Source organism: Oncorhynchus clarkii, chromosome 24, assembly GCF_045791955.1.
Source record: "Oncorhynchus clarkii lewisi isolate Uvic-CL-2024 chromosome 24, UVic_Ocla_1.0, whole genome shotgun sequence".
Lineage (NCBI taxonomy): Eukaryota > Metazoa > Chordata > Actinopteri > Salmoniformes > Salmonidae > Oncorhynchus > Oncorhynchus clarkii.
Window position 1 is genome coordinate 22,200,698 of NC_092170.1, and position 22,831 is coordinate 22,223,528.

At 42.6% G+C, this 22,831-nt stretch overlaps 2 protein-coding genes across 6 annotated transcripts in view; one reads left to right on the forward strand and one right to left on the reverse strand.

Annotated features, from left to right (window-relative positions):
* Positions 1-649: 649 nt before the first annotated feature.
* On the reverse strand, positions 650-12,821 carry LOC139382731 (protein NPAT-like). Of its 2 annotated transcripts, none has more exons than XM_071126840.1 (17): positions 12,629-12,821; positions 12,299-12,417; positions 12,105-12,165; positions 11,922-12,000; positions 11,788-11,828; positions 10,775-11,032; positions 10,518-10,593; positions 7,880-8,003; positions 7,691-7,782; positions 7,493-7,574; positions 7,276-7,372; positions 7,009-7,128; positions 5,483-6,904; positions 3,244-3,356; positions 3,009-3,099; positions 1,574-2,919; positions 650-1,375 (listed from the first exon to the last, which is right to left on the reverse strand). In XM_071126840.1, exons 1-17 carry the CDS (start codon positions 12,663-12,665, stop codon positions 1,295-1,297), a joined length of 4,239 nt encoding a protein of 1,412 aa, XP_070982941.1. In that variant the 5' UTR covers positions 12,666-12,821; the 3' UTR covers positions 650-1,294. The 2 variants fall into 2 exon arrangements, with proteins under 2 accessions (XP_070982941.1, XP_070982940.1); XM_071126839.1 differs by having other exon boundaries at positions 7,880-7,991; positions 12,629-12,820.
* Positions 12,822-13,086: 265 nt separating this feature from the next.
* Positions 13,087-22,831, forward strand: part of LOC139382358 (ATM serine/threonine kinase) — a 45,783-nt gene continuing 36,038 nt past the window's right edge. For all 4 annotated transcript variants that reach the window (XM_071126336.1, XM_071126337.1, XM_071126338.1 and 1 more), the window contains exons 1-6: positions 13,087-13,185; positions 13,524-13,651; positions 13,740-13,861; positions 14,713-14,858; positions 19,091-19,255; positions 19,723-19,888. In XM_071126336.1, coding sequence (XP_070982437.1) covers positions 13,580-13,651; positions 13,740-13,861; positions 14,713-14,858; positions 19,091-19,255; positions 19,723-19,888 — 671 coding nt within the window. In that variant the 5' untranslated portion in view covers positions 13,087-13,185; positions 13,524-13,579. The remainder of the gene's footprint in view (positions 13,186-13,523; positions 13,652-13,739; positions 13,862-14,712; positions 14,859-19,090; positions 19,256-19,722; positions 19,889-22,831) is intronic.

Genomic DNA, 22,831 nt, shown 5'->3' on the forward strand with positions numbered 1-22,831 from the left:
GGTATGATGCCTGCGCGGTCCCATGGTTTTTATACTTGCATGCTATAGTTTGTAAAGATGAACTTGGTACGTTAAGGCATTTGGAAATTGCTCCCAAAGATGAACCAGACTTGTGGAGGGCTACATTTCCCCCCATGAGGTCTTAGCTGATTTCTTTTGATTTTCCCATGATGGCAAGCAAAGAGGCATTGAGTTTGAAGGTAGGCCTTGAAATACATCCACAGGTATACCTCAAATTGACATCAATTTGCCTATCAGAAGCTTCTAAAGCCATGACAATTTTCTGGAATTTTCCAAGCTGAGTAAAGGCACAGTCAACTTAGTGGATGTAAACTTCTGAGCCACTGGTGATACAATTCACTGCATCACTGTAAGTTAAATAATTGACTTGCCAAAACTATAGTTTGTTAACAAGAAATTAGTGGTTGAAAAGAGTTTTAATGACTCCAACCTAAGTATGTAAACTTCCGACTAACTGTAAGCCTACTATAACTATATAGTAGTCATTTACCCAAGTGAATAAAATGGTTATAGTGTTAGGCTATTCTAATCACGATGCTTTGGACAGAAAAGCGGCCAGTTTTTACCTGCACAGAGACGATATTAAATGGAACTCGATTTTTCTAGAAAAAGATCATGATTACTTAAAGATTCTTAATTTTAGTTTAATATAAAATCACTAGTGAAGGAAACATACTTTACACACACACACAACACCAAGTCTGCATCTACACATTCAGCCCAATTCTGATTTTTTCCCCCCACGAATTGGTCTTTTGACCCATCAGACCAGCTCTGAAAAAGGGCCAATATGAAAAGATCTGATGTGATTGGTGAAAAGACCAATTAGTGAAATAAAGATCAGAATTGGGCTGCCATAGTGTACAAGATGGATCATTTAAAAGTTAGACACAGTCAAACATTGACCAAGGAAAGGGTTGTTTTCTTAATTATTGATACAAGATTGGGAAACCATTCTTAACATTACAGTCCTTGCATGGAATCAAAGTGCTCTCTATCTAGCATTTCTACAATAATTACTATACAGTTCATACATCACATGTATAATTAGTTAGGTCCAAGGGTATAGGACACACCCTACAAGCAGACAGTACAAAGAACAAATCTAATCTGAGGACATGCTCCACTAGACCACAGATGCCTAACTCCTAAAAGGCATGATGGGTTAACCATAGGCACCGTGACACTAAATCATGGCTTGTTCTATTCCTGGAGAGTAGGTAGGTAGTGTTTGGAGATTCCCATCTCACTCAAACTGCTATAACTCAACCCATCACTCATCATAATGCAGTGAAGACAGGAACTTATCCACATCCAAGTCATCAGGGAAGGAATCCATTAGTTTCCGTTGTTTCTGAGGAGAAACAAATAATAATAGAGACGCAGTCATTTTAATGTGCTTTCTCACTATACAAGCAAACAGAAAACAGTTTACATTTAATTCACGGTCATTATGTCAAATATCTACGATTGGGTAGATGCAATTACATTCAATTTTTAACCTTAATTAGGATACATAGCTTGAACAGAACATTTTGTATGTTTTGCACACCTCTGCCTTCTTCTTACTACCAGATGAACCGGAAAGATCTTTCTTTGCTGGCAGGCTGGCCAGGGGCTCGGGCTGCTTGCGCTTCTTGCTCTTGGCAGCTACAGTGGCCACTGTTCCAGTCCCCTCCTGGCGCAAGCTGTCTTTCAGTGGGGTGCCTGTCCTGGCGATGGCAGCTCGGGATAGGATCATCAGTGTGTGGGCCGCCATGTTGATGCTGTTTTCACTCCCTGCCTCACTGGCTGGGCTGCAGGAGGGAAGGTCCGGGGTGACGGGAGGGACCAGGGGCCTGGGGGTGCCCTCTCCATCCCTGCCTAGCCTCTGACGTGCAGGGGTCCTGGGGCAGTCTAGAGTTTCCTGGAGACGGCCAGGGGTCAGAGGAAGAGGCAGGTCCGGACAGCCCATGCCTGGCCTCTTAGAAGGGGTGGAGGGAGGGTTTAGACCCTGGATGTCGTGGAGCATTTCGGCCGCCTGCTTGGTCAGCGGGCTGGTCTTGGAGGGGGTTTTGCTGGAGCTAGCCTGGGGGACAGGGGTTTGTGAGCCCACTGGGGCCTGGCTGAACTCTCTTGGTGCTGGTGTGGGCTGCTGCTCTCGCCTGCCTCCCTCCAGCTCATTCTCCTTATTGGCAGTGACATGAGGGGGGTCCTGAGAAGATGTAATTTTCTCGGTCCGTCCCTCCCACTCCTTGGCAGGAGATTTTTCAGTAGACTCTTGTCTACTTGTGTCCTCCTTTTCTTTCCTGCTCCCTGATCTCAGTCTGTGATCAGAGGAAGAAGACCTGGAGCTCTGGGCATCCTTAGATTCTGTTCCAGCATCATCCTTCTGGTCTGCTGATTGCGATCTCTTTCTGGACTCTGACTGTGAGGCATCAGTCTTACTGATACCAGCACTCTGAAATCTACTGGTACTTGCAGTTTGACCTCTAGCATTTTGATCTGCGTCCCTCTTTGAAGGGGTCTTTTTCACAGCTTCTTTCTGATTTTGGTCAGTGGAGGATTTCTCGGTCTCTGTTCCGGTCCATGATGTCTGAGTGTTGTCTGTGCATCTTACAGTCTCTATTCTCCTTTTTGGCCTGCTGCTACCCAAGATAGCAGAATTTGCTGAGGCCAATTTAGTTCTCTCTTTCTCCAACTGTTGGACAGAAGGCAATACAGGAGTAGGTGTTGCTTTGGAGGAGAAAGCAGTTTTTCTGGTCTGAGTGGCAGTTATACTAGAAGACCCATCAAAGCAAAGCATCCTTCTATGGCTGGGACTCAAGCCAACTGCTACCTTCTGCTGCCCTGTGCTTTCAGAGGATTGCCCCTGAACCTGCTTTGTAATCATATTTGATCCAGAAGCTCCCATTTTGTCTGAAATGCACACGCAAGCAACAACATTTGTGAACAAAACAACAGTAAACAGACAATGACATTATATATAACTGAACACTAATCCTTACCTGAGACTGTGGTGTCCTTGGGTGCCAGTTTAGGCTTGGTTTTCACTGCTGCTGGCTGCTTTGCTGAAACTGGGCTAGGCATGGCTATCAACTGTACCAGACAAATGATCACTAGATGTACATGTTACTGTAGCTAAGGTAGCCTATCAGTTAAAGAAAAGAGATTAAATGCAAATATGTAAAACCGTTTTTATTTTGATTTATTATCATTTATACAATGAAAAGGAGTGCTTACCTGATTAGGAACTATTGAGAACTGTCCTGCATTATTCTGCCCAACAACAGATACAGGAACCACCATGTGTTGCAGCATGGGCTGAACTGGTGAAGATATAATGAGTCTAGATCCTGGAAGGATAAACTGGTTAGACATTTCCCTCCAGCAAAACAGCATGGCAAATTAAATGAGTGATGACTAATGGGTAATTCCACAGTAAGGGAGTTGCATTGAGACTTAAGTATGACAAACAAAAGTTATTGATTTCAAAGTTGAACAAACCTTACAACTTCATGCACAAGTACTACTTTTAACAATTTACACAGAATAAAAAAATACAGAACATTTACTGGAAGAACTGGGCAGATGCAAAGTTTGTTAACAGAATTTGGGGTAAAAAAGTGTCCACGTTTTAAATATATTAAGATTTAACGATGACTGCAGAAAGAATGATGCGTCAACTATGTAATTTATATATTTTGGCTATTGAACTAAAGTAATTGAAGTGGATTTACACCCTGTAACATAATTGCAGTAACAGAATTTCATCATGGATCCCTGATCTCTACTACACAGAAATGCGCAATTATGAATACCATTCCATTCATGGTGATGTATCCTAAATAGGTACACAAAGGTGTAATGCCACATCCTCCTTTGCATATTTGGGTATTGTTCTCCACACTGGCTATTATTTTTAATAAGTCCCCAAACAAGACCAAATTTGGTTGGTCCAAATCTGAACCAATAATAGACGTCTATGTTTCACAAGTTTGGACATCAAAGCACAGCACAGTAGAGCTCAGTACAGCACTGAACTATACTCTACTTTTCCTTACTGTGCTCTACTGTACTGTGCTGTGCTGTTCAAACTTGTGAACCAAACTGTGTTTTGTGACTACTATGATTTCCCCTTTGTAGCTGTTGGGTTCTGAGAATCTGAAATATACTTATTCATGTCACTGAGGAAGCGAGGGTAATGTATAACGTTTACATTATAGCAGGTATCCTATTGAAATATTGAGTGCTTAAGGTTAGAGGGTCTACACCAGAAGTTAATGGTTATCTGTGGGAGGAAGGTATATAGTGTGTGCAATTAAGCTTGGAATGTACTGAATGCAGGGACGTGGCAGGCATTGATAAGGGGAGAGGGCTATGGATTATTGACGAAGGGGGTCGAGGTCATGTCACGCTAAGGGAGAAAGAAAAGTTTAGTAAAGATACCATGTTTGTTCAGATGTGTAGGAGGAGACAGCCTGGGAGGGTTAAATATCAGTGCTTGTGTGAGAATGTTTTTGTCTAATGCAGCTGTATTGATCCTCTGGGAAGAATAAACTTGGTTAAGCTTTCATAGTGTCCGTAGAGTTTCTCTGAAAATTAGAACCAATTTAATAGCAGACATTCCGTTACAGATTTTTCAGAAAGTCAGGTTTTAATCACTTAATTCATGAACAAAATTGATATCAGTAAAAGCACGATAACTAATTGATAGGTCTACCTCCATGATCCTCCTTCTTCATGAGGAAGATAAATTAGAAAAGATCTTAAAGACGTGGGTTTTGGTAATGAAATTTCAAGGCACAAGGCCATGTTTCTTAAATGTACAGAAAGCAGAACAATTTCTCCAAAACTACATACAAGTGTTGATATAAGTTGGCAGGGGTCATTTCTTTAACATTGTGTTTTGATGTATTTCTAATAGTTATTCTGGTAGATGTTTTCTAAGACTCCTTTTACATCTGTTTGACCAGAAATCAAAGCATTTGCTTATTCCTAATTTTTAGGATGGAAAATGGTCAGAAAATGTAAACTTCATTTTGAAATGCAACTGTGAACTTCATATGTTGGTGCTCATTGGTCCTTTTACATGGAAATTACCTATAGCTTTATGAAGTACAAAATATTAAAGCTGCAATATGTAACTTTCTGGGCGACCCGACCAAATTCACATAGAAATGTGTGTTATAGATCTGTCAATCTGATTGAATGCAAGTCTAAGAAGCGGTAGATCAGTTATGTGCACTATTTCTATGCTTCCTGTTTTTCTGTTTAGTTTGAGTCTTACTTTCGGTTTTGTACACAAGCTTCCAACAGCTGAAAATACAATATTTTTAGTTATGGAAAATGTATTTCACAGCAGTTTAGATGGTACAATGATTCTCTACACTATACTTGCTTGTTTTGTCACAAACTGAAATTAGGCAAACTATTAGAATTTTTACATAGTGCATCTTTAAGTATTTAAACTCTGTCTTACCAGGGGAATAGCGGGGTGGAGTGGCCAGAGCATATGAGGTTGGGGGTACTGTCGGTACCTGTGGGGCGCCACTGGGTAACATCACCTTGTTGGATTGGTGGTTTGTGGCTGTTGTGTCTGTCACTAAGATGTAGCTGTTAGTGGATGTGGCTGAATCAAAGGGCAGCTGAATGTAGTAGCCTGGTTGTGTCAACGCAGATGACGTCCCTGCCAATGCTGCCACCTCCCCTGCTTTCTCACTAAGAGGAGTCTCTGCTGGCTGGAGGACTTCTGTCCTCTGTAAACTGGTCACCGCCTGCACCGTCTCCTCCTGAGCCATGGGGGCGCCACTGAGGGCCGAGGCCTTAGCAGGTGACTTGGTGGGGGAGGAGAGGAAGATGGTGGGGATCCTGTCCCCAGTGATGCTGGACACAGCCTGGTTCAGGGCTGAGTCACAGGAGGGCTCCCCTTGCTCATCACTGATGATGATCTTCAGGGCTACAATCTTACTGGGGTCAACTTCCTTGCCTGTGGGGTTGGAGTTTGGGATGAAGGTTGGGGCAGCAGAAGTGGTTGATGTTTTAACTGTTGATGGGACAGGCATAGAGGGTATGGTCTGTGGTAGAGGTTGGGAAATTTCTACACTGCTGGGAGGGGTCATATTCCTGTGAGACAGGTTAGAGGCCTCTATGGGAGCCTTGTTTGACTGAGCCAGCGCTGGCATGGAATTAGACAGGCCAGGTGAAGAGTTAAGAAGTGATGCTTGGTTATCCATCACTTGCCCATCATCAACCCCCATGGGGTTCTCATTGCCCAATATGTTGACAGCAGAGACCATACTGGTTTCAGATGAAGCTGCATTGCATGCTGACACCGGATTATTTGTTCCACTCTCCTGTCTGACTGGCTCAAAGAGATCTGGGAGAGCTATATTGTGAAGGGGAGGAGTATTCAGAGGCTCATCTATATCCACGCCTGATCCATCCTGATCAAAGATGGAGCCGGAGTCAACAGTATCAGAGTCCTTGGCGGCAGAAAAGGCAGCAACAGTAAGTTTATCGATATGTGCTGACGGTTCAGTTGAGCTAGCTCCCCTTCTCGACCCTCTGGTACTGGGTCCAGGAGTTGTTGAGCTAGCTCCCCTTCTTGACCCTCTGGTACTGGGTCCAGGAGTTGTTGAGCTAGCTCCCTTTCTCGACCCTCTGGTACTGGGTCCAGGAGTTGTTGAGCTAGCTCCCCTTCTCGACCCTCTGGTACTGGGTCCAGGAGTTGTTGAGCTAGCTCCCCTTCTCAACCCTCTGGTACTGGGTCCAGGAGTTGCATTTGAAGTGCTTGAAACATGAGGTGCAGATTTCCTTGTTTTCTTACTCTTGGGCTCTTGACTAGACTTTGTCGCTCTAGTTGTTGTTTCTTGCCCTTGTGTCGAATTTTCAGGCCCAGTGCCTGAGAAATGAGAGAAAAATCCCATTGTCAGAAAGAGATTTCTGATGAAGCAGCAATATTGTTTAGTATATTATTCCATCAGATCATGAGGACTTTGTCCATACCTGAATCTCTAGTCTCAGGAGAGCCATCAATACATCTAGTCTCAGTCTCACCATTCTCTGTGGTGGTATTGCTCACATTCCCAGCTCCTTGTTCAATATCCTCACTGGTTTTGCTTTTGCCTTAATGCAAAGAATCAAGAGATTTAGTGGAAGAATGTGATTTTATATAACCTTAGTCAAACATTAAATCAACAGGCCCACTTCATGCATTGGAGCAACAAAATCCTGCACATGATTAAATCGTCAGCAAAGTTGAAAAATGTTTACCGTAATCAAAGAGGTCAAAGAGAGCCTGGAAGGCTGGGTCGGACTCTGTCTGCTCCAAGATGTCTTGTATAACATCATTAGACATATGGATTTCCCCCTGCACAGAGTAAATGTCAGGAGAAATCACATATCCACACTATGCACTAAAGACTGACAATGTTCCCTTAGGTCAAGTGGATAAATTAGGAATAGCAAGTCTGTGAGAACATGACATTACCTGCAGGCCCAGAATTTCATCTATGGACTGGTCAGGCTCCATGGTGCTGCATGATGCCTTTAAAGCCTGAGGACTGACATCACTACAAGTAGAGAGAAAGAAACACATGTACAGGTAAGAAATATCTACTCAACAGCCAAATGTAATTTAGTCAGTACTGTTCAAATGTTACAAAAGAAGATGTACTTTAATTATTACCTTGCTAGGATTTTGTTGATGTTTTCAGCAAGCTTCTCTTGTAAGGACTTGTCATTTAGAATCCTCTCTCTTGCATTTTGTATCACCATTTGCTGCAAAGATAAACAATTCAATGAATCAACAGGTTAGGAGTTTTCAAATGCAACATATTTATAGAAAAACAGAGTATTAACTTTGTTTTGTACTCACAGGGAAATTCTCTGTGACTGTCTCTTCACTCTGGGGCTCAGCTGTCAGGCTACTGGCCGCCATGTTGGTTCTTCCAGTCCCACCAGATCCACTGAAGCCCCCACCTCTCCTCCTGGGGGAGTCACTGGGAAGATTACTCGTCATAACGCAATCTACTAGGGATGGGCATCTTTCATTTTCAAGATGATTGGATACGCATCTAGATACATGGGCTTCAAAACATTACAGGAACAATAAGTTTTACTCTGAAACTAGTTGGTGCAATTAGGTTTGATTCCATACACTAACATGTCTTGCAGAAACACATTCAAATTCTGCTGCTGATGGGAGCTCATGAGCTGGGCTGGGCCTCTCTGAGCTGACTTCGGTGTGTGTGGTGAGTAAATTATGCATGTCTATGGTGTATGTACTATGTAGGCACCTGAGCGGAATCATAAAGGAGGCTTCTACCATCCCACTACCAGATTGGGGCGGGGGGCAGCAATGTAGCCTGTTTTCATGTCTCCGTCACCCACTAATTAAATTGTAATTTAATAATGTATCAATATTTATAATTTACAAACTAGCTATGACATAGCCAATGAATATATAGCAACAACTTTGGATTTCACCCCCCCCCCCCATCTTAAAATCAAATGGTTTTGAATTATCTTCTTTCGCATCGGCCATGTAGTCCGTCTCGCAAAAGTGATTGCTGTCCTCATTATGAAATGATCAACTTTACTCTGTATATCGGGGCAACAGGTAGCCTAGCGGTTATAGCATTGGGCCAGTAATCAAAAGGTTGCTGGTTTGAATACCTGAGCCGACAAGGTAAAAAAAAAAAAAAGTCTGTCAATGTGCCCTTGACCACAATTTGCTCCAGGAGCACTGTACTATTTTTTTTACGACAATATACACTGACTGTTTGAAGCAAAACTACCCAAACTATTGCTGATGGTAAAACTGAACAATCCAAATCAAATCTATTGTCAACCCCATTCAGCAGATATAGCCAGATGAGAGTTGCGTCTCTGGTAGCTTAAAAAAACAAACATTTTCAACAGTGCAGATAACAATAACCTAGCAAATTACATAGGTTGTCACTCAACCAATAAAGCCTAATATCACGCAAGCCATTGTAGTATTTGAATGCTGAAGGTGCTGCGCAGATGTGCACGAAACTGGGCACAGTGCGCAGTTTGACTAGGCTACTGATATTGCCTGGGGTTGTTCGGCATTCAAAATGGCTTGTAGATCAATGACTGACAACACAGTTAGTGCCTTCACAAAATAGTCATACCCCTTGACTTATTCCACATTTTGTTGTGTTACAGCCTGAATTCAAAACGGAGTACATTAAATGTTCCTATCAGTCATCTACACATAATATTCCATAATGACAAAGTGAAACAATGTTTTTAGAAATGTTTTCTAATTTATTGAAAATGAAATACAGAATCATTCATTTACATAAGTATTCACATCCCTTTGCTATGACACTCCAAATTGAGCTCAGAGGTACATCCAATTTCCTTTGATCATCCTCGAGATGTCACTACAACTTTATTGGAGTCCACTTGTGGACAATTCAATTGTTTGGGCATGATTTAGAAAGAAAGACCTGTCTATATAAGGTCCCACAGTCCATGTCAGAGCATAAATGAAGTCCAAGGAACTGTCAGTAGATTTCCGAGATATATTCCTCATCACAATTCTATCTGAGGAAAGGAATAAAGCAATTTCAAGAATGTTGAAAGTTTTCAAGAGCAGTGGTCTCAATCATTGGGAAATGGATAAAATATGGAACTACGCAGACTCTACCTCAGACTGGGGGCGAAGATTTACGTTCAGGACAATGACCCCAAGCATACAGCAAAAGCAACATGGGAATGGCTTCAGAACAAGAATGTGAAAGTCCTCGAGTCACCCAGCCAAAGCCCAAACTTGAATCCCATTGAAAATCTGTGGAATGACTTGAAGATTGCTGTTCACCACCATGCCCCATCTAATTTAAGAGCATGAGAAAATCTGCAGGAAAGCATGGGAGAAAATCCCCCAATCCAGATGTCCAAAGCTGATACAGACCTACCCAAGACAACTCAAAAATGTAATGGCCGCCAAAGATTGACTCAGGGGTGTGAATACTTTTGTAAATGAGCTCTATGTTTTCCATTTTCAGTAAATTTGCAAACATTCTTAAAACATGTTTTCACTTTGTCATTATAGGGCATTGTGTATTCATGGGTGAGACAAACAATTTTTTTCCATTTTGAATTCAGGCTGTAACAAAAAGGTGGAATAAGTCAAGGGGTTTGAATACTTTCCGAAGGCACTGTAACTGTGTTGAGTCATTGATCTACAAGGAGAGGATGCATTTGTTGTCAACAAAAATGAGAGGTATTTCCCGAAGTTAGAAACAATGTAATATGAGCAACAAAAAAAAAGTGTGACCCGCCAATTCGTAATGTTTAAATACATTTTCTGACCGATGCATGCTATATTTGGCTTATTTGGGGTCCACGGACTGATACAGTTTTATCTTTAAACATTTTAATAATGGACCAATGTGTATAGTTGAATCGTTACACCACTAGAATCTACACACGGGTAAGAAGAATTTTTAGAACCTACAAATGGATGACAACGACTATCTCACCATTTCCGACGCCCTGGGGATAATGGTCCTGGTGTTAACCGGTTGTCTGGAACCATTATTTGCAAAGGTGACTCTCCTGTAATAAATTATTATTTTTTTGATTATTCAATGAAGCTTTATTGACAACTTTTCCTACAAGTTGGTATTAATGTCCATAATATTTACAGTAATCGATGGTTAAAATGAGATGTGATAGACATACACCTACTGTAACAACCTTCCCCAGTACACTGCTGCTCATTGACGTGTTTACTTACGGTTCACATTGATGAGTAGACGTCCTCCATCTTGGATCTGGGGCGATGTGCTGCAGATGGGGGAGGGTCTGGTCAGCTGGGAGCTGTAGCAGACTGGGGTTGAGTGTCCCAAGATGCTCTGAGGGGTATCGAGGGGGCTGGAAAAGCCCTGGGCCAACAGAGGGGCTGACGATGACAGAAACGCAGAGCTGGGGGACTGGGTTGATGACAAGGCTTTCTGTCGCCCCCTCATGTTCACGATTCCATTACGTGTGCGGACTGCAGAGGAAATAGGTTTATGAATCATGTCATACAGCAGGGTTCCACAATAGGACGGCCAGTGGGTGAATTCATTCGGCCCATCATGTTTTCTGAGCAGAAAATATATAATTGCTTGGACATAAAAGATTGTAAAGTCAACAGGAAATTTGTATTCCCACACATAAATAAGGAGGAATATTGGATCGTATACCAATGTAATGAAGGCTGAAAATTATTACGTTTTTCTCAAATACCTGTTTTAGGATTCTTACGGTCAATTTGCAGTGTACACAACAATTAGCTTTTTGTGTGATGTAACCTTTATAGTTATGCTGCCATATAGCCAGCAGTCTGCCTCCTGTTTAGTCAATGTTTGCGATGACCATGAAAAAGAGCATTAAATCGCTATTGACTGCTGTTTTGTGAACAAGTGGCAGCGTCATGAATGACTGAGCAGGAACTGAAAGGAGGTAGGCTAGTGGATCCTGCATGCGCAGAAATCTTTGTATTTTTTGCAAAAGCAAGTCTGACTCCAGAAAATCTGGAACCACAGCCACTCCAAATGATTATTTACTATGTTCCAAGTCCGCTCCGGCTCAAGGGGAAAAAAACATCCCACGGCTGAATGTAAGGGACTCCTGCCATACAGCCATGGAGTTCTGCATGACTGTTTGAGCCACACAACATTATAAAGAGACAATAAAATCCAAGTTCATAGGTCGTACTAAGATCATAACCATTTAACTTGCAAGAATATTTAATAAAGCACTTACGTCTTTGATTCTGGCTAACAGCTGGGGAGTTCTGCATAGACCTAAGGAAAGAAAGAAGTTGAATTGAAGACGTCAGTAAGTGCACTATGACTGAGTGACACCATCAAACAGCAATCTGTTGGTGAGTTTCTTACTTTATTTGATTGAGTGTGAAATCAAGCTTTTTCCACAATGATGTCATCATGACAGGTATCTGAGTCTCTTCACTGGTCTCTAAGCAGAAATAGCAGGGGGGGGGGGGTGACAACCAATAATACAATACTTGAAAGTCCTGTACTCATTTACTTTAAGTGGTAGAGGTCAGAAGTTACGCTTACCTTTAGCTTTGACAGCAACATATTCATTCAAAATGGTTGTCAGGTTTTTCCCGAAGAGGGACTGCAATGGGAGTACACATGGATTAGCTACCTAGCTAAGTAATCTACTAAAGAATTTACTGTAGCTAGATATTGTCATTACAATGACAGAGTTGAACACAGCTATATGCAGTCTGAACTGACAACATACTTACAAACACACAAGCAGGAATAGTTCCATCATCTGAGCTGTGTTCTGCGTACTCCTTCAAATTGGGGCTTTCGCGAATGAATGCCTGGCTTGTATTACACAGTCCCTCTTGTTGCAGGTATCCTGTAAAAACAGTGTACAAGAGAGTATCTGAATTGGAGGCTCAGCTTGTCAAAATCATCTAGATTTTTGCTTGCTACAGTGCAGCCCTCCTTGCAATATCATCAGCAGGATAGCAATCTAACATTAGTTAGCTTCATGCTACTGCCATAGCTCGCTAACTTTCAGTTGTTAGGTTAACTAGCAACACAAACAGGACCCAGTTCAGATTTACCTAAAACGAGACGCGCCATGTCAGACGGAAGCAACATGGCTGCAATGTCGAATTATTGCAACAATTACAAATTACATTCTCTGTCAAATCAGGTAAGAATACATTTAATCTCGAATAAAGCAAGTACATTTGTCAAAACATCCAGTGAGTTGTGTAAGCAACGTCCTACGAGTTGTGAAAAGGCGGGGAACTCGAGCACACGTAACCCGGAATTTCCATAATATTTAGCGGATGTGCATTATGGGAAATGGTGTTTAAATGGTGAGTGTCCACTTTCAGTTTTTTAGCAAATTTCAAGTTACTTCCACGAAGTTACATATAAACTGATGTCAGTTTGTCATTGGAGTTTCTTTTGCTGGATTATTATTACAGTCAATGGACTCACTTTTGCCACCACCAGAAAAACTAGACACTTGTGCGATTTCTCTGTGACCCGGTTGTGATATATTTTTCAACCGTGGGGGGGCGCGGTTTTGCAGCGTGCGCACGTCAACATGTCAAAATCCCTTCTATCTTTGGTGGAAGTTTCACTTTATATGAGGAGAATAAACATCAAGGTATGAAATAACCGAGCATCACTATCAAATGTGATGGGTTTGACATCTTTTAAAATTGATTATTTTGGTGTTATGTGTGAATTCAATACCATGCTTGCTATTATTGCAAGCTAACTGCAGCAGCTTTAGCTTGCTAGTTAGCTAGCTAGCTATTTTTCATCAACCAGGAGTATTAATTGTGAATTAGTATGATTTGTTATGAAGCTAGGCTTGCTACACTCTTTCCAAAGCGATGAAATTGTTGACACTTTTGTTTGATCAATGCTTCATGTCTGTTTAATTTGTCAAACTTGTCATTAACATCATGCTTCATACATGTCATTATCATTTGTTTTTAGAGATGCATGCCCCCCCAAATCTGTTGATGGAACCTGATACACGACCCTAGAGCATCATGAGCTTGGTCCTTCACGAGCTGCTTGTCTGCTGCAGAGGTTTAGAGAATGACAAAGCAACGGAGAGAAAGGTAATTTATGTCACTCATAAAATCAGTGCATTGAATCAATAGGCCTATTTCAACATCTGTACACGGAACATTCTGTTCTTGTATCCAGAAAGAGGCTGATCGCTTCAGACAGCTCATCCGGTCTCCTGACACAGTGGAGGAGCTGGATCGCATTTCTGGAACCAGAGCTGCTAAAAGTTCCAAGCAGCTCACCTGGAATGCAGTCTTCAGGTACTATTGCTTCCTACACTGTGTATTACACAATTCCCACTAATTGGGGACTAATAGGCTGACCACACCGCTCACGCACGCGACGTGAGCATTGCAAAATCAATGTAGAAATTCATGTTATTCAATTATTGCATCCACACTGCTCGCGCGTGTCTGTTTGCCAAGGGCTAAAATAGAAATCAGTTCTATTTCTGACGCAGATCGCGCTGCAAGTCCTGCCTCTCCCATCTCTTCATTGGTTTATAGAAGCAGGTACCATCTCCTCATTGGTTATACCCACGTGGGTGATTGAAAGACGAACTGTTTTGCCGGTCATCATGGTAATACTATGAAAGTTTAGATGCCAATAACCATATAAGTTCAACGATTGAAAAGCCTGGAAGGAGGAGAGATAACTAGAAACGATTCGGTTGACCGTTTTATGTGTGGATTAATTGTCGGAGTAGAAGACCTTGTGCATTTCAGGTAAAATAACAACTCAATGTTTATATCCCAGGACAAATTAGCTAGCAACAGCTAGCTAGCTAAATAGGACAAAATAGCTAGCAAGTGCAAGCTAACTAGCTAAATTGCCATAAATGTTTAATGCTTTTCGACCTGTCCAAATTAATGTAATTGGTTCAATGTTTGTTTTGATATTTTAACCTGCGTGTTGTGATCGCGTTTGATGTAGGGGGACAAAATATATTTATGCACGATAGCGCATGATGACACACGCGCACAGCCGGTTTGGATTCCGTGTAAGGTGCTACTATTCCGTGTAAGGCTACTATTTTTTTGAGTAAGTCCATCGCTTTGAGTTCCCACTGTTTGCGTTCTCACTGTTTGCATTCTCACTGCCTTTCTTTCAGGTTTCTGCAGAAGTATCTGCAGAAAGAGACTGAGCTGCTCCAGTCAGGGAAAGCCAACGTGTCAGCCACCACACAGGCCAACCGTCAGAAGAAGATGCAGGAGATCAGCAGCCTGGTCAAATACTTCATCCGCTGTGCCAACAAGAGTAAGGGTTTGGAGAATCATATACCAGATAAGATCATAGACCTATAGAGCCTAATGTCCATGTAACAGTACTCTTCTTGCGTTGTGTACAATCATCGACACGGACTCCAACTTGTAGCACTAGGTCTTGGAGATGTATTCTGATACACTGCATCTTGTGTGATGATCTAATAATATTTACAAAAAATGGATATAAAAAAATATATTTTGACCACCTAATAGATGAAACTAAAAGGTAAAGCTGCGTATACCGAAGATGCAGACCCTGCTTTAAAACAGTCACTAAATATTCCAGTTGTTATACTATTCTCCATGAGAATTAGAGTGAAAAGTGGTTGATCAATATCCCTCATAGGTAAAAATGTCTGTTACATGTTAATTACACTCAACTACTTTAAAACAACCACGTAATAAAAGAAACCACCATAAGAGACTTTATCATATTCGTCACATTACCATCTTGTAACCTCTAATCATGGTCACAATGTCAAAACAAATAAAAGATGTCAATACCATTGACCCTCTGTATTCACATATTAACCTTCAAGAGCTAACTTTCTGCTGATTCATAATCTCAGTCAGTCTTGACACTGGTATAAATAATCTTCCTACCTAATACGACCCAGAGTACCTTAAACTGCATAAAGAGTGACAGTGTTGTGTACTGTTGCAATAGTGGGTCTGTCAACACAGTCAGTGCGTAACTGATCAGGTAAGGAATGGTCCGAGTTTGGTAGGTCAGTACGGATATTGTAAGCAGACTGGTCAATTAGCTCACTCACTACACTGTTACGGTCTGGGTCAGATTCTTGGATGAGTTTCTTCTTACCAGCAGAAGACACTTGACAGGAGTCAACGTCAATATCAGTCAAACCTAAGACCCCAGGACTGTTTGAACTGTCAGGTCCGTCAGTATCATCAACTCGGTTGGAACCGTCATCAGGCAGAGTCAAATCATGTTAGCAGTCAGTGAGTATGTCAGCCATTCTCTGCACGTGGTGCTGTAAAGCTGCTGGTGAATCATCATTCACACAGTCAAAAGTCCTCTAGATCCATGTAAGGAAAGACATTGGCTAAAGTGGTGTTTCGTCTCAATGTCTTCTGAGAAGGGTTTATCACTTTAACAGGGAGCCACCCATCCCCCCGCAACATATCTACCATCCTCCCTACCAGGATTGACCTTGGTGTTGACCTTGAACTGCTGGGCTCAATGAGAACAGCACTGCCAGCTGATAGATTCTGAGTTTCGTGGTCTGCCTAAGACTAAGTGTTCCTGCATAGGCTCTAGAGTCACAGCCCCTTTCAGTCTCAACTTTGTCAGGTACACTGTCTCTCCATCTCTCCACATAACCATCATGTTGATTAGCTTGCTCTCCTCACCACCGTCACACACAGGAGTATAAACCCTCTTCCAGAAATCTCCATTAGTCTTCAGGTGGCGAATTAAGTGCTTTAGGAGATTTCTGCCCAAGATGAGGTCATCACTCTGGCCCTCAACCACCAGTGTAGACACAGCAAAACTACAGGCGTACATCTCCAGCTCACATACTCCCAAAGGCCTCATCTTCGTCCCACCATAACCAACCAAAGCTACCTCTGTAGTACTCAATGATGGAGTTTAACACTCCTGCACGCAACAGCTCAGATAAGACCCTAGAGCTCAAGGTACAAGCCATTGACCCACTGTCAAGCATAGCTCTCACTTCCACTTCTCCTCCTATTAACACCTTGGCATAGAATAAATCATCATATAGGGAAAGTCACTGAGTTCTGCATCATGATACTATTCTCAGTCTCATTTCATCACAAACACTTATATACAGACTCCAAATCAACATCTCTCACTGGTGGGGACTACGAAAGGCCAAAAACTCTCCCCTTCTACATGCAAGTCTACTAGTTTTCCGTGAGCTGAGCCATGATTACTGTAGGGACTCCAACAGCTGTGCTCAGGGCCTTGTGGCACTGAGAGTGTGCGTGGCAAGCTACATGACAAAGAAAGCAGAGGTGATTGGCCCTGCAGTGAAAGTATCATGTCCAGCATCCCCGCACACTTCACATGTCCCATTAGACCTCAATTTGTTCCTATTCCCTTTTTGAAACTAACGGTGAGACTGTTGTGGCCTCTGCTCCAGCACACGCTCCAGCATTGCAAGGGTACATTCCATCGGCTCAGAGCCCTGGGCACAGAGCCCTGAGTAGCCTGGTCTGGGGAAGGCACCGCATTCGGTGATTCCATGTGGAGCCCCACAACAGGCATGGTGAGCGGCCTGACAGCACCAACTTCCTGCCTCATTGTTACGATGGCTGGGGTCACCTTAGATAAGTGAGAGTACCTCCGCTCCCTTCTGTATTCATCCAACCTCTCATGAACATCTTCAGCAGTCCACTGCTGTAATGGCTTGCACTTAAAATAAGCGACAGTTCAGCGTTAGGGCAATGTCTGAGGAACATGACTGTGAGCTCACAAGATGGGTCTTCAACACTAATCTTCAGCAACCTCCATAGCCCTGTTTAGTCTGAGCCAATAGTCGAATGGTTCATCAGTCAGTGGTAATGTGGCATAGAAGTCAGTGAAGGGCATGCTTGAAATAGAAGTGTCACTAAAATGTTGTTTCAGTAAAGGCCCAAGATGGGACTTGGGCCATTTATATTAATCAACAGAGGGATTGCTGCGTACGCCCACTTTAACAACATTGCGGGCCCTTCTCATAAGCCTACGCATAACCTCATCTGCTTGGTCCACCACAGATACGACCCTCTTACGCATGTAAACCATGACCATATCCTACCACTCATGCACTGTGCACTTTTCAGAGCCATCCCCCCTAAAGTACACCGGCTCCTTGATAGACTTCAATACCAGGTTTAAGGCCCAACACATCCATAACCCTAGAGCTACATGCATTCCCCATAACATTGTCCCCAACATGTCCAACAATTGTCTTTGATTCCAAACAGGAGGAAATGTTTTCCCCAATGGAATGACCAATCTGCTGTACAATGTCTGCTGTGAAATCCATGGAGATTTCATAGCTCCCTGTATTTGGCAAACCTCTTCCATTCACATCCTTGTTCGTTTCTCTGTTGAAACTATCTTCAAAACCTCCAAAACACTCCTGTTTAGGCATGTTTGTTGAAGCAACCAGAATTCTGGCTGAACCCCTACCAACAGATGGTGACAGATTAAATGTCAGGAAACCCCTACCTCTCCCAACACCTCACCTTCCATCTTAATAATGGGAAATCAACACACTAAAACAAAAATGCAAAACATTTTAAAATAAAATAAATAAAAACTCACCTCAAAATGTAACATTTACACTGGTAAAAACCCAGCCTAGTTATACCAGATATATACTAGAATTGCAAATAAACAAGTAACACAAAAGTTATCGTTTATCCGTGAAAAGAAAGTTCCAATCAATATAGAAAGTCTCAATAAGAGAAATCACCAACTTTAGTAATCAAAAAATGACGCAAGAGCACCCTCTTGTGGCGAAACGCGATATCGCCATAAACTGCACTAGCAAAGTCTTACGTGATTCTCCAAGGGCAACCTGAGATGGAAATCCAGCGAAGGATGATCCGATCCAGAAGAACGGTGCTTGTTCACTGGGGAACGTAGTTAACAGAATAATACAACGATTACAATACACAATGTAATATTTTCAACAATGTACCTGATAAGTAGCACAAAATTGCACGTCATGCAATGCACGATTCAATCTGCACTCAAGAACTGTACAAAATACACGAAACCCCCACACCAGACACAGTAAGTTGCTAGCTGGAATTCTCTACTACAAAATGCACAAAAAACGCTTAATCTTGTGTGATGTACAAATAAATGGTACATTCAAATCATCACTTGGGAGTATAAAAATCACTTTTGACGTGTGCTTTGCAACCAACAACCTAATGCTGGTTTGGTGCTTGTTCACTGGGACGATTCTAACTTAAACATCCTCCCTCAAGCAAGTCACACAAACCAGCCAATAAGATGCCATGTTGAGTAGGTGGAGGCAAGACAAAACTAAAACCAATTGGCTTAACAATAAAGTGGCAAGGGGAATCACCAATATGTGTCTGAAATGGCTCACTATTCCTTATATAGTGCATTACGTTTGACCACGGCCTGTAGGGCTCTGATGAAAAGTAGTTCCATTTTGGACGTACTGACTTTATTGTAGTCCCTCTGGGTACTTTAACCCTCCATTTCTCTCCCTACAGGAGGGCCTCGGCTGAATTGTGGCGAGCTCCTGAATCATGTGATGGAGGTGCTGCGGAGCTCATTCAGCTGCTCGGCCTATGGGGAGGACTACAGCAGCATCCTGCTCAAGAACATCCTGTCTGTCCGCAAGTACTGGTGTGACATCACCCAGCAGCAGTGGCACAGTCAGTGGTTTTTATTGTTCCTCTCGCAATACAGCAGAGACTTTAATTGTTTTTTAATGTAACTAGGCAAGTCAGTTAAGATCAAATTCTTATTTACAATGATGACCGACCAGGGAACAGTGGGTAACTGCCTTGTTCAGGGGCAAAATTACATATTTTCACCTTGTCAGATTTTGTACCTTGAGCTAACTGCAGAAATCTGCCGTCAGGTGATGAAGCCAACCTTTCGGTTACTGGCCCAACACTAACCACTATGCAACCTGCCACCCCTGTTGAATGTAATATATGAATGTTAGGGGGAAGTAATTGGTGATGTTTTGGAGTAATTGCAGCTGGTAATAGAAAATACAAACAAACACAATGTAAATGCTTGATTGAGGTCATGGGTCAGCATTACAATGTATTGTCCAGATTTGGATTTCATTCTTGTGAGTTTCTAAACAATTAATTCTCTAATATTCATCTAGATTTGCTGGATCTGTATTGTGGCCTTTTCACTGGTTCCTCCAAGGCCATAAATCGTGTGCTTGTGAGCAGGATCATCCACACTGCAGTCCAGGGCTGCTGTCTGCAGACTGAGGGATTCAGCCATACACTCTTCAGCTTCTTCTCCAGAGCACTGCTCAATGCCAGGTACGATGACAATAACTGCGAGAGGTGACCTGTATCATGCAAGGGAGTTGCTACTTGCCACAGTCATTTTCCAGTAGTTATGCGCCTCAGAGACTGTAGGTGTAAGTTGTCTAATGTGTAAACCTTTTTATTTTTTTATTTTTATTTCACCTTTATTTAACCAGGTAGGCAAGTTGAGAACAAGTTCTCATTTACAATTGCGACCTGGCCAAGATAAAGCAAAGCAGTTCGACAGATACAACAACACAGAGTTACACATGGAGTAAAACAAACATACAGTCAATAATAAAGTATAAACAAGTCTATATACAATGTGAGCAAATGAGGTGAGAAGGGAGGTAAAGGCAAAAAAGGCCTTGGTGGCAAGGTAAATACAATATAGCAAGTAAAACACTGGAATGGTAGTTTTGCAATGGAAGAATGTGCAAAGTAGAAATAAAAATAATGGGGTGCAAAGGAGCAAAATAAATAAATAAATTAAATACAGTTGGGAAAGAGGTAGTTGATAGGGCTAAATTATAGGTGGGCTATGTACAGGTGCAGTAATCTGTGAGCTGCTCTGACAGTTGGTGCTTAAAGCTAGTGAGGGAGATAAGTGTTTCCAGTTTCAGAGATTTTTGTAGTTCGTTCCAGTCATTGGCAGCAGAGAACTGGAAAGAGAGGCGGCCAAAGAAAGAATTGGTTTTGGGGGTGACTAGAGAGATATACCTGCTGGAGCGTGTGCTACAGGTGGGAGATGCTATGGTGACCAGCGAGCTGAGATAAGGGGGGACTTTACCTAGCAGGGTCTTGTAGATGACATGGAGCCAGTGGGTTTGGCGACGAGTATGAAGCGAGGGCCAGCCAACGAGAGCGTACAGGTCGCAATGGTAGGTAGTATATGGGGCTTTGGTGACAAAACGGATTGCACTGTGATAGACTGCATCCAATTTGTTGAGTAGGGTATTGGAGGCTATTTTGTAGATTACATCGCCAAAGTCGAGGATTGGTAGGATGGTCAGTTTTACAAGGGTATGTTTGGCAGCATGAGTGAAGGATGCTTTGTTGCGAAATAGGAAGCCAATTCTAGATTTAACTTTGGATTGGAGATGTTTGATATGGGTCTGGAAGGAGAGTTTACAGTCTAACCAGACACCTAAGTATTTGTAGTTGTCCACGTATTCTAAGTCAGAGCCGTCCAGAGTAGTGATGTTGGACAGGCGGGTAGGTGCAGGTATCGATCGGTTGAAGAGCATGCATTTAGTTTTACTTGTATTTAAGAGCAATTGGAGGCCACGGAAGGAGAGTTGTATGGCATTGAAGCTTGCCTGGAGGGTTGTTAACACAGTGTCCAAAGAAGGGCCGGAAGTATACAGAATGGTGTCGTCTGCGTAGAGGTGGATCAGAGACTCACCAGCAGCAAGAGCGACCTCATTGATGTATACAGAGAAGAGAGTCGGTCCAAGAATTGAACCCTGTGGCACCCCCATAGAGACTGCCAGAGGTCCGGACAACAGACCCTCCGATTTGACACACTGAACTCTATCAGAGAAGTAGTTGGTGAACCAGGCGAGGCAATCATTTGAGAAACCAAGGCTGTTGAGTCTGCCGATGAGGATGTGGTGATTGACAGAGTCGAAAGCCTTGGCCAGATCAATGAATACGGCTGCACAGTAATGTTTCTTATCGATGGCGGTTAAGATATCGTTTAGGACCTTGAGCGTGGCTGAGGTGCACCCATGACCAGCTCTGAAACCAGATTGCATAGCAGAGAAGGTATGGTGAGATTCAAAATGGTCGGTAATCTGTTTGTTGACTTGGCTTTCGAAGACCTTAGAAAGGCATGGTAGGATAGATATAGGTCTGTAGCAGTTTGGGTCAAGAGTGTCCCCCCCTTTGAAGAGGGGGATGACCGCAGCTGCTTTCCAATCTTTGGGAATCTCAGACGACACGAAAGAGAGGTTGAACAGGCTAGTAATAGGGGTGGCAACAATTTCGGCAGATAATTTTAGAAAGAAAGGGTCCAGATTGTCTAGCCCGGCTGATTTGTAGGGGTCCAGATTTTGCAGCTCTTTCAGAACATCAGCTGAATGGATTTGGGAGAAGGAGAAATGGGGAAGGCTTGGGCGAGTTGCTGTTGGGGGTGCAGTGCTGTTGACAGGGGTAGGAGTAGCCAGGTGGAAAGCATGGCCAGCAGTAGAAAAATGCTTATTGAAATTTTCAATTATGGTGGATTTATCAGTGGTGACAGTGTTTCCTATCTTCAGTGCAGTGGGCAGCTGGGAGGAGGTGTTCTTATTCTCCATGGACTTTACAGTGTCCCAGAACTTTTTTGAGTTAGTGTTGCAAGAAGCAAAATTCTGCTTGAAAAAGCTAGCCTTGGCTTTTCTAACTGCCTGTGTATAATGGTTTCTAGCTTCCCTGAACAGCTGCATATCACGGGGGCTGTTCAATGCTAATGCAGAACGCCATAGGATGTTTTTGTGTTGGTTAAGGGCAGTCAGGTCTGGGGAGAACCAAGGGCTATATCTGTTCCTGGTTCTAAATTTCTTGAATGGGGCATGTTTATTTAAGATGGTTAGGAAGGCATTTAAAAAAAATATCCAGGCATCCTCTACTGACGGGATGAGGTCAATATCCTTCCAGGATACCCCGGCCAGGTCGATTAGAAAGGCCTGCTCGCTGAAGTGTTTCAGGGAGCGTTTTACAGTGATGAGAGGAGGTCGTTTGACCGCTGACCCATTACGGATGCAGGCAATGAGGCAGTGATCGCTGAGATCTTGGTTGAAGACAGCAGAGGTGTATTTAGAGGGGAAGTTGGTTAGGATGATATCTATGAGGGTGCCCGTGTTTAAGGCTTTGGGGAGGTACCTGGTAGGTTCATTGATAATTTGTGTGAGATTGAGGGCATCAAGTTTAGATTGTAGGATGGCTGGGGTGTTAAGCATGTTCCAGTTTAGGTCG

What these genes read in the sequence shown, in the direction of transcription:
- LOC139382731 (XM_071126840.1), bottom strand. Translation starts at nt 12,665, where the DNA reads ATGTTGCTTCCGTCTGACATGGCGCGTCTCGTTTTAG. An exon ending in TCCCCAGGGCGTCGGAAATG is followed by an intron (nt 8,004 to 10,517) that starts GTGAGATAGTCG and finishes TAATCTTCCCAG; the next exon opens with TGACTCCCCCAGGAGGAGAG. An exon ending in ATCAACAAAATCCTAGCAAG is followed by an intron (nt 7,575 to 7,690) that starts GTAATAATTAAA and finishes CTCTACTTGTAG; the next exon opens with TGATGTCAGTCCTCAGGCTT.